The sequence below is a fragment of the Camelus ferus genome, chromosome 36 (genome assembly GCF_009834535.1).
Source record: "Camelus ferus isolate YT-003-E chromosome 36, BCGSAC_Cfer_1.0, whole genome shotgun sequence".
NCBI lineage: Eukaryota > Metazoa > Chordata > Mammalia > Artiodactyla > Camelidae > Camelus > Camelus ferus.
In genome coordinates, this window is record NC_045731.1 from 22,103,261 (window position 1) to 22,118,314 (window position 15,054).

At 39.8% G+C, this 15,054-nt stretch overlaps 1 protein-coding gene and 1 long non-coding RNA gene across 24 annotated transcripts in view; one reads left to right on the top strand and one right to left on the bottom strand.

Annotated features, from left to right (window-relative positions):
• The window catches only part of LOC116661728 (anoctamin-6-like), a 408,020-nt gene that overhangs the window by 294,747 nt on the left and 98,219 nt on the right, over positions 1 to 15,054 (bottom strand). For 13 of the 23 annotated variants that reach the window (XR_004317633.1, XR_004317634.1, XR_004317638.1 and 10 more), the window contains one exon: positions 12,878 to 14,093. The exons of 1 other annotated variant lie outside the window; for it this stretch is intronic. Coding sequence is in view for 8 of the 22 variants with exons in the window: in XM_032474242.1 (XP_032330133.1) it covers positions 12,908 to 13,097 (190 nt within the window). In the remaining 14 variants the exon portion in view is untranslated. Of the gene's footprint in view, positions 1 to 12,877; positions 14,094 to 15,054 lie in introns of those variants that run through there. 9 more of the 23 variants (XR_004317625.1, XM_032474242.1, XM_032474247.1 and 6 more) reach the window with 1 other exon arrangement.
• The window catches only part of LOC116661745, a 224,774-nt gene that overhangs the window by 79,270 nt on the left and 130,450 nt on the right, over positions 1 to 15,054 (top strand). The window lies entirely within an intron of this gene.

Genomic DNA, 15,054 nt, shown 5'->3' on the forward strand with positions numbered 1-15,054 from the left:
GAGCTAGTACCTCCCCATATATATGTAGGGAGTGCTGTTGGCAACTGAAAAGAAACTTTGTGTTCCCAACAAGCTAGGAGAAGGTCGGCTTTCACACACACTTATCTCTCAGAAATGATCATGTGGAGAGACGTCATTCATCTAGCTCATGGGAACGGGTTGCAGGAGAATCTTTTACTATGGTTTCTGTCTCTTTCCTAGTGCTGGTTTGAAATTCCTGCAGTTTTCACTCTAAAAGCTTGTTGGAGCTACTACCTCCTCATATATATTTATGGAGTGTGGTTTGCAACTGAAAAGAATCTTTGTGTTCCCAGCAAGCTAGGTGAAGTATGGCTTTCACACACAATTATCTCTCAGAACTGAGCATGTGGAGAGACGTTCGTTCATCTAGCACAAATGGAAAGGTTAGCAGAAGAAACTTTTATTGTGGTTTCTCAGTCTGTTTCCTAGTACCGGTTTGAAGTTCCTGCAGTTTTAACTGTAAAACCGTGTTGGAACTTGTACCTCCTCATATATATGTATGGAGTGTAGTTTGCAACTGAAGAAACTTTGTGTTCCCAACAAGCTAGGTGAAGGACGGTTTCACACAGACTTATCTCTCAGAACTTTGCATGTGGATAGACGTTCGTTCATCTAGCACAAAGGGAACGGGTTGCAGGACAATATTTTACTCTGGTTTCTTAGTCTGTTTCCTAGTGCCGGTTTGAAGTTCCTGAAGTTTTCACTGTAAAACCGAGTTGGAGCTACTACCTCCCCATATATATGTATGGAGTGTAGTTTGAAACTGAATAGAATCTTTGTTTTCCCAACAAGCTAGGTGAAGGACGGCTTTCACACACTTATTTCTCAGAATTGTGCATGTGGAGAGACTTTCGTTCATCTAGCACAAAGGGAACTGGTTGCAGGAGACATTTTTACTCTGGTTTCTCAGTCTGTTTCGTAGTGCCGGATTTAATTTCCTGCAGTTTTCACTGTAAAACCGATTTGGAGCTAGTACCTCCCCATATATATATGTATGGAGTGGAGTTTGCAACTGAAAAGAAACTTTGTGTTCCCAACAAGCTAGGTGAAAGATGGCTTTCACACACACTTACCTCTCAGAACTGAGCATGTGGAGAGACGTTCGTTCATCTAGCACCAAGGGAACGGGATGCAAGGGAAACATTTACTCTGGTTTCTCATTCTGCTTCCTAGTGCCGGTTTGAAGTCACTGCAGTTTTCACTGTAAAACCGACTTGGAGATAATCCTTCCCATATATATGTATTTAGTGTAGTTTGCAACTGACAAGTAACTTTGTGTTCCCAACAAGCTATGTGAAGGACGGCTTTCACACACAATTATCACTCAGAACTGAGCAAGTTGAGAGACGTTTGTTCATCTAGCACAAAGGGAAATGGTTGCAGTAGAAACTTTTTCTCTGGTTTCTCAGTCTGTTTCCATGTGCCGGTTTGAAGTTCCTGCAATTTTCAGGGTATAACCGAGTCGCAGCTATTACATAACCATATAAATATATGGAGTGTAGTTTGCAACTGGAAAGAAACTTTGTGTTCCCAACAAGGTAGTTGAAGGACGGCTTTCACACACACTTATCTCTCAGAATTGAGCAGGTTGAGAGACGTTTGTTCATCTAGCACAAAAGGAACGGTTTGAATGAGAAAATTTTCCTCTGGTTACTCTGTCTGATTCCTAGTGCCGGTTTGAAGTTCCTGCAGTTTAAAATCTAAAACATAGTTGGAGCTAGTACCAACCCATATATATGTATGGAGTGCAGTTTGCAACTGAAAAGAAACTTTGTGTTCCCAACAAGCTAGGATAAGGACGGCTTTCACACACACTTATCTCTCAGAACTTAGCATGTGGAGAAACATTCATTCATCTAGCACAAAGGGAATAAGTTGCAGGAGAAATTTTACTCTGGTTTCTCAATGTGTTTCATAGTGCCAGTTTGATGTTCCTGCAGTTTTCACTCTCAAACCGAGTTGGAGCTAAAACCTCCCCATATATATGTATGGACTGCAGTTTGCAAATGAAAAGATGCTTTGTGTTCCGAAAAATCTACGTGAAGGACGGCTTTCACACACACTTGTCACTGAGAGCTGAGCATGTGGAGAGACTATCTTTCATCTAGCACAAAGTGAACGGGTTGCAGGAGAAACTTTTACTCTGGTTTCTCAGTCTGTTTCCTAGTGACGGGTTGAAGTTCCTGCAGTTTTCACTGTGAAAATATGTTGGAGCTACTACCTACGCATATATAATTATGGAGTGTAGTTTGCACCTGAAAAGATACTTTGTTTTCCCAACAAGCTAGGTGAAGGACGGTTTCACTCACAATTATCTCTCAGAACCGACGATGTGGAGAGACGTTCGTTCATATAGCACAAAGGAACGGGTTGCCATAGAATCATTTACTCTGGTATCGGTCTCTTTCCTATTGCCGGTTTGAAGTTCCTGCAAGTTTCACTGTAAAACAGAGTTGGAGCCAGTAATTCAACATATATATGAATGGAGATTAGTTTGCTGGTGAAAAGGAACTTTGTGTTCCCAACAAGCTAGGTGAAGGACGGGTTTCAAACACAATTATCTATCCGAAGTTAGCATGTGGATAGACGTTCTTTCATCTAGCACAAATGGAACGGTTTGCAGTAGAAACTTTTACTCTGGTTTCTCAGTGTGTTTCCTAGTGCCGGTTTGAAGTTCCTGCAATTTTCAGTGTATAACCGAGTCGGTGCTATTACCTACCATTTATAATTATGGAGTGTCGTTGGCAAGTGAAAAGAAATTTTGTGTTCCTAACAAGCTAGTTGAAGGAAGGGTTTCAAACACACTTATTTCTCAGAAGAGTGAATGTGGAGAGACGTTCGTTGATCTAGCACAAAGGGAACGGGTTGCAGTAGAAACGTTTTCTCTGTTTTCTCAGTCTGTTTCCATGTACCGGTTTGAATTTCCTGCCGTTTTCAGTGTATAACCGAGTCGCAGCTATTACATAACCATATATATATATGGAGTGTAGTTTGCAATAGGAAAGGAACTTTGTGTTCCCAACAAGGTAGTTGAAGGACGGCTTTCACACACACTTATCTCTCAGAATTGAGCAGGTTGAGAGACGTTCGTTCATCTAGCACAAAAAGAATGGTTTGCCGTAGAAACTTTTACTCTGAATTCTCAGTCTGTTTGCTAGTGCCGGGTTGAATTTACTGCAGTTTTCACTGTTAAACCGAGTTGGAGCTAGTACCTACCCATATATATGTATGGAGTACAGTTTGCTACTGGAAAGAAACTTTGTGTTCCCAACAAGCTAAGTGAAGGACCGCTTTCACACACACTTATCACTCAGAACTGAGCAAGTTGAGAGATATTTTTCATCTAGCACAAAGGGAAATGGTTGCAGTAGAAACTTTTTCTCTGGTTTCTTAGTCTGTTTCCATGTGCCGGTTTGAAGTTCCTGCTGTTTTCAGTGTATAACCAGGTCGCAGCTATTACATAACCATATATATTTATGGATTGTAATTTGTAACTGGAAAGAAAGTTTGTGTTCCCAACAAGCTAGGTGTAGGACGGCTTTCACACACACTTAACTCTCAGAATAGAGCATGTGGAGAGACGTTCATTCATCTAGCAGAAAAGGAACGTGTTGCATGAATAATTTTTACTCTGGTTTCTCAGTCTGTTTCCTAGTGACTGGTTGAAGTTCTTTGAATTTTCACTGTAAAACCGAGTTGTAGATAACATCTACCCATATATATGTATGGAATGTAGTTGGCTACTGAAAAGAAACTTTGTGTTCCCAACAAGGTTGTTGAAGGACGGCTTTGACACACACTTATCTCTCAGAATTGAGCAGGTTGAGAGACTTTCGTTCATCTAGCACAAAGGGAAAGGTTTGAATGAGAAAATTTTCCTCTGGTTCCTCTGTCTGATTCCTAGTGCCGGTTTGAAGTTCCTGCAGTTTACAATCTAAAACTGAGTTGGAGGTACTTCCAACCCATATATATGTATGGAGTGCAGTTTGCAACTGAATAGAAACTTGGTGTTCCCAACAAGCTAGGAGAAGGACGGTTTCACACACAATTATCTCTCAGAACCGACGATGTGGAGAGACGTTCGTTCATATAGAACAAATTGAACGGGTTGCCTTAGATTCATTTACTCTGGTATCTGTCTCTTTCCTATTGCCGCTTTGAAGTTCCTGCAGTTTTCACTATAAAACCGAGTTGGAACCAGTAATTCCCCATATATATGAAGGGAGATTTGTTTGCAACTTAAAAGAAACTTTGTGTTCCCAACAAGGTATTTGAAGGGCGGCTTTCACACACATTATCACTAAGAACTGAGCATGAGGAGAGACGTTCGTTTATCTAGCACAATGTGAATGATTTGCAGTAGAAACTTTTATTCTGGTTTCTCAGTCTGTTTCCTAGTGCCGGGTTGAAGTTACTGCAGTTTTCACTGTTAAACCGAGTTGGAGCTAGTAACTACCCATATATATGTATGGAGTATAGTTTGCAACTGGAAAGAAACTTTGTGTTCCCAACAAGCTAGGTGAAGGAAGGGTTTCACACACACTTATCTCTCAGAACAGAGAATGTGGAGAGACGTTTGTTGATCTATCACAAAGGGAACGGGTTGCAGGAGAAACATTTATTCTGGTTTTCCAGTCCGTTTCCAAGTGCCGGGTTGAAGTTCCTGCAGTTTTAATTTAAAACCGAGTTGTAGATAATACCTCCCCATATATATGTTTGGAGTGTAGTTTGCAACTGGAAAGAAACTTTGTGTTCCCAACAAGCTAGGTGAAGGACGGCTTTCACACATATTATCACTAAGAACTGAGCATGAGGTGAGACGTTCGTTCATCTTGCACAAAGGGAATGGTTTGCAGTAGAAACTTTTATTCTGGTTTCTCAGTCTGTTTCCTAGTGCCGGATTGAAGTTACTGCACTTTTCACTGTTAAACCGAGTTGGAGGTAGTACCTACCCATATAAATGTATGGAGTATAGTTTGCAACTGGAAAGAAACTATGTGTTCCCAAAAAGACAGGTGAAGGAAGGGTTTCACACACACTTATCACTCAGAACTTAGCAAGTTGAGAGACGTTTGTTCATCTAGCACAAACGGAAATCGTTGCAATAGTAATTTTTCTCTGGTTTCTCAGTCTGTTTCCATGTGCCGGTTTGAAGTTCCTGCCGTTTTCAGTGTATAACCGAGTCACAGCTATTACATAACCATATATATTTATGGAGTGTAGTTTGCAACTGGAAAGAAACTTTGTGTTCCCAACAAGCTAGGTGAAGGACGGCTTTCACACACACTTATCTCTCAGAATTGAGCAGGTTGAGAGACGTTCGTTCATCTACCACAAAGGGAAAGGTTTGAATGAGAAAATTTTTCTCTGTTTACTCTGTCTGATTCCTAGTGCCGGTTTGAATTTCCTGCAGTTTACAATCTAAAACATAGTTTTAGCTAGTACCAACCCATATATATGTATGGAGTGCAGTTTGCAACTGAAAAGAAACTTTGTGTTCCCAACAAGCTAGGAGAAGGAAGGCTTTCACACACACTTATCACTCAGAACTGAGCATGTGGAGAGACGTCGTTCATCTAGCACAAAGGGAACGGGTTGCAGGAGAAACTTTTTCTCTGGTTTCTCAGTCTGTTTCCTAGTGCCGTTTTGAAGTTCCTGCAGTTTTCTCTCTAAAACTGAGTTGGAGCTTTTACCACCCCATATTCATGTATGGATTGTAGTTTGCAATTGAAAAGAAACTTGGCCTTCCCAGCAAGCTATGTGAAGCACAGTTCTCACACTCCATTATCTCTCAGAACTGAGCTTGTTAAGAGAATTTCATTCATGTAGTACATATTGAATATGTTGTAGGAGAAACTTTTACTCAGGTTTCTCATTGAGTTTCCTACTGCCGGTTTGAAATCCCTGCAGTTTTCACTGTAAAACCGAGTTGGATATAATACTTCTCATAAATATGTACTCAGATATTTTGGAACTGAAAAGAATCTTTGTGTTCCCATCAAGCTAGGTGAATGAAGGCTTTCACAAACACTTATCTCTCAGAACTGATCATGAGGATAGACGTTCTTTCAACTGGCACAAATTGATCGGTTTGCAGGGGAAACAGTCTGGTTTCTAAGTCTGTTTCCTAGTGTTGTTTTGAAGTTCCTTCAGTTTTCACTGTAAAAGAGTTTGAGCTAGTACCTCCCCATATATATGTAGGAAGTGCTGTTGGCAACTGAAAAGAATCTTTGTGTTCCCAACAAGCTAGGTGAAGGACGGTTTCACACAAACTTATCTCTCAGAACTGAGTTGTGGATAGACTTTCGTTCATCTAGCCAAAATGGTACTGGTTGCTGGAGAAACTTTTACTCTGGTTTCTCAGTCTGTTTCCTAGTGCCTTTTTGAAGTTACTGCAGTTTTCACAGTAAAACAGCGTTGGAGCCAGTACCTCCCCATATATATGTATTGAATGTATTTTTCAAATGAAAAGAATATGTGTGTTCCCAAAAAGCTAGGTGAAGGACGGGTTTCACACACATTTTTCTCTCAGAACCGAGCATGTGGAGAGACGTTCGTTCATCTAGCATAAAGAAAAGGGTTGCAGGAGAAACTTTTACTGTGGTTTCTCTGTCTGTTTAGTAGTGCCTGTTTGAAGTTCCTGCCGTTTTCACTGTAAAACCGAGTTGGAGATAGTACCTACGCATATATATGTATGGAGTGTACTTTGTATGTGAAAAGAAACTTTGTGTTCCCAACAAGCTAGGTGAAGGACGGCTTTCACACACAGTTATCTCTCAGAACTGAGCATGTGGAGAGACGTTTGTTCATCTAGCACAAAAGGAACTTGTTGAAGTTGAAACATTTACTCTGGTTTCTCAGTCTGTTTCCTAGTTCCGGGTTGAAGTTCCTGAAGTTTTCACTGTAAAACCGTGTTGGAGCTTGTTCCACCCCATATATATGTATGGAGTTAATTCTCAGTTGAAAAGAAACTTTGTGTTCCCGACAGGCTAGGTGAAGGACGGCTTTCACACCCACATATCTCTCAGGACTGAGTATGAGGTGAGACGTTCGTTCATGGAACACAAATTGTAAGGGTGTAGGTTAAATTTTACTATGGTTTCTCTGTCCATTTCCTAGTGCTAGTTTGAAGTTCCTGCAGTTTTCTCTGTAAAACCGAGTTTGAGCTACTACTGCCCCATATATATGTATGGATTGTAGTTTGCAACTGGAAAGAAACTTTGTGTTCACAACAAGGTAGTTGAAGGACGGCTTCCACACACATTATCACTAAGAACTGAGCATGATGAGAGACGTTCCTTCATCTAGCACAATTGGAATGGGTTGCAGGGGAAACTGTTACTCTGGCTTTTAAGTCTGTTTTCTCGTGCCGGTTTGAATTTCCTGCAGTTTTCACTGTAAAACCGTGTTGGAGCTAGTACCTCCCCATATATATATATATATGCATTATTGTTTCTAACTGAAAAGAAACTTTGTGTTCCCCACAAGCCAGGTGAAGGCGGCTTTCACACACACTTGTCTCTTAAAAATGAGCATGTGGAGAGACGTTCTTTCATGTAGCACAAAGGGAATTTTTTGCTGTATAAACACTTACTCTTGTTTCTCATTCTGTTTCCAAGTGCCAGTTTTTAGTTCTTGCAGTTTTCACTGTAAAACCGAGTTAGATGTTGTACCATTAAATATATATTTATGTTGTGTAGAATCCAACTGAAAAGAAATTTGGTTTCCCAACAAGCTAAGTGAATGAAGGCTTCCACACCCAATTATATAGCAGACCATAGCATGTGGAGAGACATTCTTTCACCTAGCACTATTGAAGTGGTTTGCAGTAGAATCACTTACTCTGGTTTCAGTATGTTTCCTAGTGCCGGTTGGAAGTTCATTCAGTTTTTACTTTAATACAGATTTGGAGCTGGAACCTCCTCATATATATGTATGTAGTGTAATTTCCCACTGAAAAGTAACTTTGTTCCCAACAAGCTACCTGAGTGATGTTTTTCACACACACTTATATCTCAGAATTGAACATGTTGAAAGACTTTCGTTCATCTAGCTTAAGGTAAATGGGTTGTAGTTAAAACACTTACTCTGGATTCTCAGTATTTTTTCTCTGCCGATTTTCAGTTCCTGCAGTTTTCACTGTTATTCCCAGTTGGAACTTTTTCCTCCTCATATATATGTATGTAGTGTTGTTTCCCACTTAAATTAAACTGAGTTTTCCCAATAAGGTTGTTGGCTGACGGCTTTCACTCACACTTAACTCTGAGAATTGGGCATGTGTAGGGACGTTCGTTCATCTAGCGTAAATGTAATGTTAAAGTGATGATCATGACCTCTGCTTGTAAAAAAAAGTAAAGGGAGCATTAATTTAGAGCCTTTATAGTTATGGTCATGAGACATTACAGAATTTCATTTTCAGCAGTTGATTTCTTTTTTTTAAACTTCAGAAAACTTAAGTCTTTCCTGTAACTGGATATAGATAGTGAATGTCTTAAAATTTTGAGCGACTGCTTCAAAGTAGAATAGTTACTTTGCTTTTGGTCTTTAACCTAAGGAATATCCAGAAGTCCAGTGGCAGTTCGTAAGCAAGGGCCTTATCCTTGCCTTTTCATTTTTTATGTGGAATAGGTATAACTGTATACTAGGGTACAGTGTTTATGTCAAGAGCTGCTTGGATATGTATATGTAAGTTATATTTTGAAAAATTATAATATTATGAAAATCAATTAACCTTGGAGATATATTGCATATATTTTATTCTTTAATAATATAGATTTAGATAGCCCCATTTTATGTAACACTTATGAAAATAAGTTGGCTTTATATAACTCCTTTTTCGATAAATCATTTAAAAATTGGGTATTTTTTATCATTTGCTTCTTAAAAATAAGATATTAATTGCACAATATGTATTTTCCTTCAAGTTCATACTTTTTCTCTATACTATCTTGAGTTGCTTAGATAATTTTTCCCATAGTATTATTTATTTTAAACACTCAGTATGTGCTTCTGTCTGTTGCTTTATTAGAGAGCAAGAATTCTTTATTATTTTTAATAAAATATACTTTCAGGAAACTATACTGGGATTCTTTCATTCACAGTGTTGAGCAATGATACCTGTTCTGTTATATCAATTGTCTAAGCCTCTCAACTTCCAAAAGATTACATGGACAAAGTATAAAACGTCATAAATGATCGACTAAAAAAGTTTATTGTGTTCCTTGATTAAAAGTACAAGTATGGGTCAGTCTTAAATTCGGAAGTAAACGTCTTATAAATTACATGAGTCTTCTCCAAAATTCTTTAATTTGGGCTTTAAACCCTCCAGTAAAAAACTGGTTTGAAGAAGAAGGAAGTCGAGAATAGATTCAATCCAAATTCTATGGGAATAAACAAAGCTAAATGTTTCAGTCATCTTTTGAAGCAGAATAGATATGTTTTCTGCACCATATGATTTTAATAGTACTCATCTGAACATACGGTTTTGACACCATGAGACCACAAGCCAACAAACAAGATCTCAGGCAAAGCAAGAAAAACAACTGAGGGGATTTTCTGCTGCAAAATTTCCCCTAACTAAAACTGTAATTGAGAACAAATCTGACGCCATATTGGATCTGTTCCTTCAGTTTGAAGCACTGTGCCCTGTTTTCCAGGCTTAATCTTGCTGGCTCTGCACCTTTTGTAAAACAACGTTGCCTTTAGCCTAAAACCTACAGGAAAGCCTATTCTCGGGGCTCTGACCTTTAAGGATGTTAGCACTTCTGCACTTACGCAGAGATGGCAAGTTGCAAAATAGAGAATAACCTTTGTTTTGTTGCAGGCTTACAGGGACACAATAGCCTGAGCCACATGGATGGCTGCAAGAACAAAGAATGCCGGCAGCAAGAAGTTTGCACAACCAACCACACCCCTCCCCTTTTTAGTTCAAAAGGAGCCTTAATTCTGACTTGGGAAAGATGATTCTCCAGGATATTAGTCCCCCATCTTCTTGGTCTGCCAGCTTTCTGAATAAAGTTACTATTCCTTGCCCCAAAACCTTGTCTCCTGATTTATTTATTTATCACTGTTGTGCAGTGAGCAGAACAAGTTTGGCCTCGGTAACAGAACCAGCTTTGTCATTCCCTCTGATGTGAAATCTCTCTGGGTGTACAAGTGCTTGCCTGGTGGTGGTGGTGGGTGGTGGTGGTAGGCAAAAATATTTCACTTCTCCTGATTTCAATAGGCTAAAATTTCCTGCTATTTAAGTCAACTCTAGACTTTTACAGAATCACCTGCAGATGTGCTTCTGGAAGCTACAAAAATTCCAACAATGAAAATAATTCTATTGTCTCCAGACAAGATAATTTTCCTCAAAATTGAGCAGCTCTGAAACACACTTCAGGAGTACAGATAGATGCAGTGTTCTTCATTTCCCATGCTGTTCTGACACAATTTTCCACTTATATCAAAGTAAATTAAAATCAGTCTTCAATAGCAGATGCTCTGGCATGATACAACAATGTCAATTCCACTTATTTATTGAGCCAGAGCAGCTTTAGAATAAATGACTTTATACCAAACTCCTGCTTGATATCCTGTCTTCTCCATGGTGGCTAATTCCTTCTTCTTACTTCCTAAAAGTTCTCCTGTTATGGGAAGTTAGCCTTTACTGTGCACATTCAATTGGGAAGGCACAAATTAAATATGTGAGGGGATGACATACATATTTAATTCTTACTTATACATAAATACAAGCACACAGGACCTGTGTCTTGGAAGATGTCACTTCCTAATGTGGGCAAGAGGATGGTCTATAGTTCAATCAATGATCTAAAAGCAGTTTTCTAGGATATAATAAAGCAATGCTTGAGTTATAAGACAGAACAACTCCTGGATATGAATCAGTGGCACCAATCAGTGGGTGCACATGTGTGCACTCACACGCCTATGCACACGGAGCAGCCTTGGAGACACTCCATCTGTGCTGATGGAGCAAAGCCATGCTGGGGAGATGAGGAAAAGTGCCTAATACAATCAAACCAGGACACCTGAGTAATGGGTAATAGGAGTCAATTGAATTTTCTGGTTAGCTGAAGGCCAAACAAAAACACTTTTAGTTTCAAACGTCATTGTTAAAAACTTTCTTAAAGCACAGAAGCCTGTTTTCCTGCTTTGCTTAGTGTCACATGGCATATTAAACATGACAGATTCTTAGTTCTCTGACTGTGGAACGGGAAAGGCCTTGCTGTCATATTTCTGAACATTAGTCTATGTTTTGCAGCACAGTGGATACTGAAAATGGGGCAATTTGAGTGAATGGGAATGGACATAACCTAGCAGTCATTGACTGTGTGTGATTTGCCAACTTTCTCCAAAAAGTAGGGGTAGCAAGCAAATCAGATAAATTGAGGGATCCTGGGGTGGGGAGTCAGGTGGGCTGACAGCTGGGTGGTCCCAGGTAGCTTGTTTTACTGTGTAAAATTGTGACTATGATCCAGACAGTAACACACTGTCAAATTCTTGTGCCTGTAGCTTTGATACCTGGCCAAGTCTGTGAGCCAATTTTATCGATGGTGCATAATGAAGATAACTAACATTCCCTGAGGACCAGGTTGTGTGACTTCCATGCATTGACTCACTGAATTCCCTAAGCACCCTTTGTGGTACATAACAGTCTTAAAATATGCAGCAGGGAATTATTCTGTTTGCAGATGATAAAATGAAACTCTGAACTGTTGAAGCCTGGCCCGAAATAATGCAGATGGGAAGACGCCGTGCTGGGAGCTCAGCTCGGGCCAGGCTACAGAACCAAGTCCCCTCACCCAGGAACCTGGCCCACAGCCACTGCCAGGCCCTGTTCTATTTCTATGAGTGCTCATAGGAAAATGCCAGGTACTCAGGGTCAATGCGACTTGATTAAGAAATTCAAACTGGGATAGCCTTTTGTTGGGGACTGTAACCTGGGAGTGAAACTGGCAGTGAAGTAAGGGAGGAAACATCTCTGGTTGTAAGAATATTTCTAGGGAAGAAGGTTCCCTGATGGGCTGGCATGGGAATCGCTGTGGTTGTGAGCCCCCTGTTGCCCTGTGGGGTTGTGGGCAGGGAAGGAGAGAGGCTGTTCAGACTGGTCATAGTCAATACAGTTTGTAAACAGCTGAGTTCTGTTCCCTCACAGCTCAGACACATGCAGGACATGAGGATGCTTAGCTAATGACCAACAGTGGGTAGCAAAGGCCAAGAGTGGGGTGGGGAGGAGAGATGGGGCCACCTTCTGGAAGAACCTCTGCCCCAGGGGACCAGGAAGGTAAGTGAATGATTGGGGATGCACAAAGGGTTTCTATGGCCTCATCAGGTAGTTCCTATTTTAAACTGATAGTCTGGAATATATGGTCAAATGCGGTGGAATGTCTGCTCTTATTTTAAGTTCTACAAACACTTAAACGGATAGATTTCTATCTCCATTATACAAGCACTGCTGGGTGACCTTTATAGTCAATGTGAGGATCAAAAGAGTGAGTACTTATTAATGCTATTACCATGCTTCTACTGAATTAACACTTCAGCAACAGTATAACGGCCACGCTTCCTTAACAACTGCCTCTGTAAGGGTCTTGTAAGTCACAAATAATAATTATAAAGAAAATATATTAAAAATAATAACAATTACAGTTACAACAACTATGTTGTTTATAACGATGATAGTGTTAGCATCTCCCTCTCATATTAAACAGTACCCAACACTGGATTCCTTAGGAAGCAACGCCAATGCATTTTTGGACTTTTCTAAGGTCTTCACCCAATGAAGCCTTTTTATCACATTGGTCCACCACAGCCAGAATTGCTGTTCCTTGCATGGTGGGCTGCCACTGCTGCGATGTTCTGGGCTTTTTCTGGCACCATGCGTCTATACTGGGTAGTCAAGGTTCCACGTACCCACTCTGATTTCCAATATATTGTTCTCCAGAGCCAACAGAGGGGCCACTGGAAAGAGGCCACATATACTGTGGTGAACCCAAACTGAATACCTGTTGAAGGAATGGACACACAACATGGAGTGGTGGATGGATGGAAGGACAACATAAATTCTTTTACTCCTGTAAAGAGAGAGGGGAAAATGGTGAACTAAATCCCAAAGAGAAAAGACATTCATGGTAATAATAATGTTCAACAGTGAAAGAATCCAAACAAAAGGCAAATATAAAATCTCTGGGAAGAAGACTCATTACAACCTGTTTCTTTCACATATATACCCTTAGTAGGAATAACATACTTAAAAATCTTCAACCAACCATAGTTATTTGCTCATAATAAACTTGGGAATCTTGAAGCATATTATTCACTCTCAGTGTTGAAATAATACAATCTTGGAAGATGATTTGTATTTGAGGATTAAAAAAAGAATATTGTGGATGTATCTAACAATTTAAATAGAAATAAGAAATGTACCTTTGGGAAAGCTATGCATAGAGAATGTTGGAGGAAATACACTGAATATAGGCAAGTGAGCAAGCTCCCTTGAGTCTGGGAAGGTGAGTGCAGCACATTCAGAGGGTCTATGAAGTTATTACAAGTCACAGAAAGGTATGCAATTAAAGTGTCTTCCTAAGCAAAATATTCTTCTTCAGGAATTTTTATCTTGATATTTCTATGGTCTGTGTGGTCACAGGAAGTCAAAGTTATGGTGGTGGCTTAGAAGTTCTTTTCTCTCTGTGTGTAATTTACAGGGCAATGCTACAGATGGGGCAGCAGAGATCTGTGGTAAGCTGTTCCATAGGGTGGGGGAGCGGTTAGAAATGATAAGGTCAGAGATCTAAAAGACTTTTAGACCCTCCCCTCCTAACTGGCAGACCTTTAAAGTAAACTAGCACAGGTATGTAACTAAGACAGTGGATGAGAGGCAAATTTATAGTCCCTTTAGTGTTACTGCTCAGTCAAGGGGTAGGGACCACTCTGGCCAGGAACGGCAAGACCGTGAATGGGGTGGATGGGTAGGAGGAGCTGACATTTGCTTCTGACCTGAGAGGCAGGCGTGTGTTGCAGAAAAGCCGACAGTGCTGGAAAGATGCAGTAGGTCCACAGCCCAAAAGGAGCTGTCATATTCAGGGAGGTCAGAGAGCAAGAACCAGAGTTAGTGACGCCACAGGGTCAGCAGCGTGGCAGCATTGATGTCAGTATCTGTGTCCATAACCCACCTAACCCTACATGAGCTCATCTGCCTACGGGGGCAGGTAAGTAGCAGAAATGCTTGGAGTGGGTGCAGCCACTGGCAAATTGGCAAGTGGACATCCTAAGGAAACGCAATGCTCACCATCACCATATTGGAAATAGGGCCTCACAGTGTCAGATCTCCTTCTTATTCAAGAGAAGCCAGAAATTAAGAGTTTATTAGCAATCAACCCAGATCAAAACCCAGAAAAGATATCATTTTATAATGACAAAGAAGGCACAGACTATTCAGAAATAAATTAATGAAAATATTAAGAAGATTCTGATAAATGATTTAAAAAAGAAAAAAAAGATGATTGAATGAACAGTAGAATGCACCACCCTCTTCAGTGGGCAGACTCAAATTTGGGGGACATAGAACATTTTTTCTCCAAAATAAATTTAGTATCTGAATGCAAATTTAGTTAATAATCCCAAATGGATTTAAGAAAAAAATCTGAAAGGTGATCCTAAATGTATTCCAGAAATATACCTATATATACAAATAAAGTAATGAGGAGGGATGTTTGAATTTGTAGTATTAGGGATATTCTGGAAAAGGATAAAACAGGACCAACTCTAGGAGGTATTAATCTATGTTCATGGAAACAGTATAGAAATAGTGCACTGAGAGTATGAATGAAATACATTACATTTCAAGAATAGACGTGGATATTTATGAGATTTTAGTAATATTATAAAACTGACACTTCAAATCAGTGGATTCAAGTTCTGCAGTAATTAGCTAAATCATTGGAAGACCTGGTAGAGTGTCCTCATTTATGACATTAAAATAAATTCCAGATAATTTTTTAATTAAAAAATAAAACACCAGAAATAACCCAA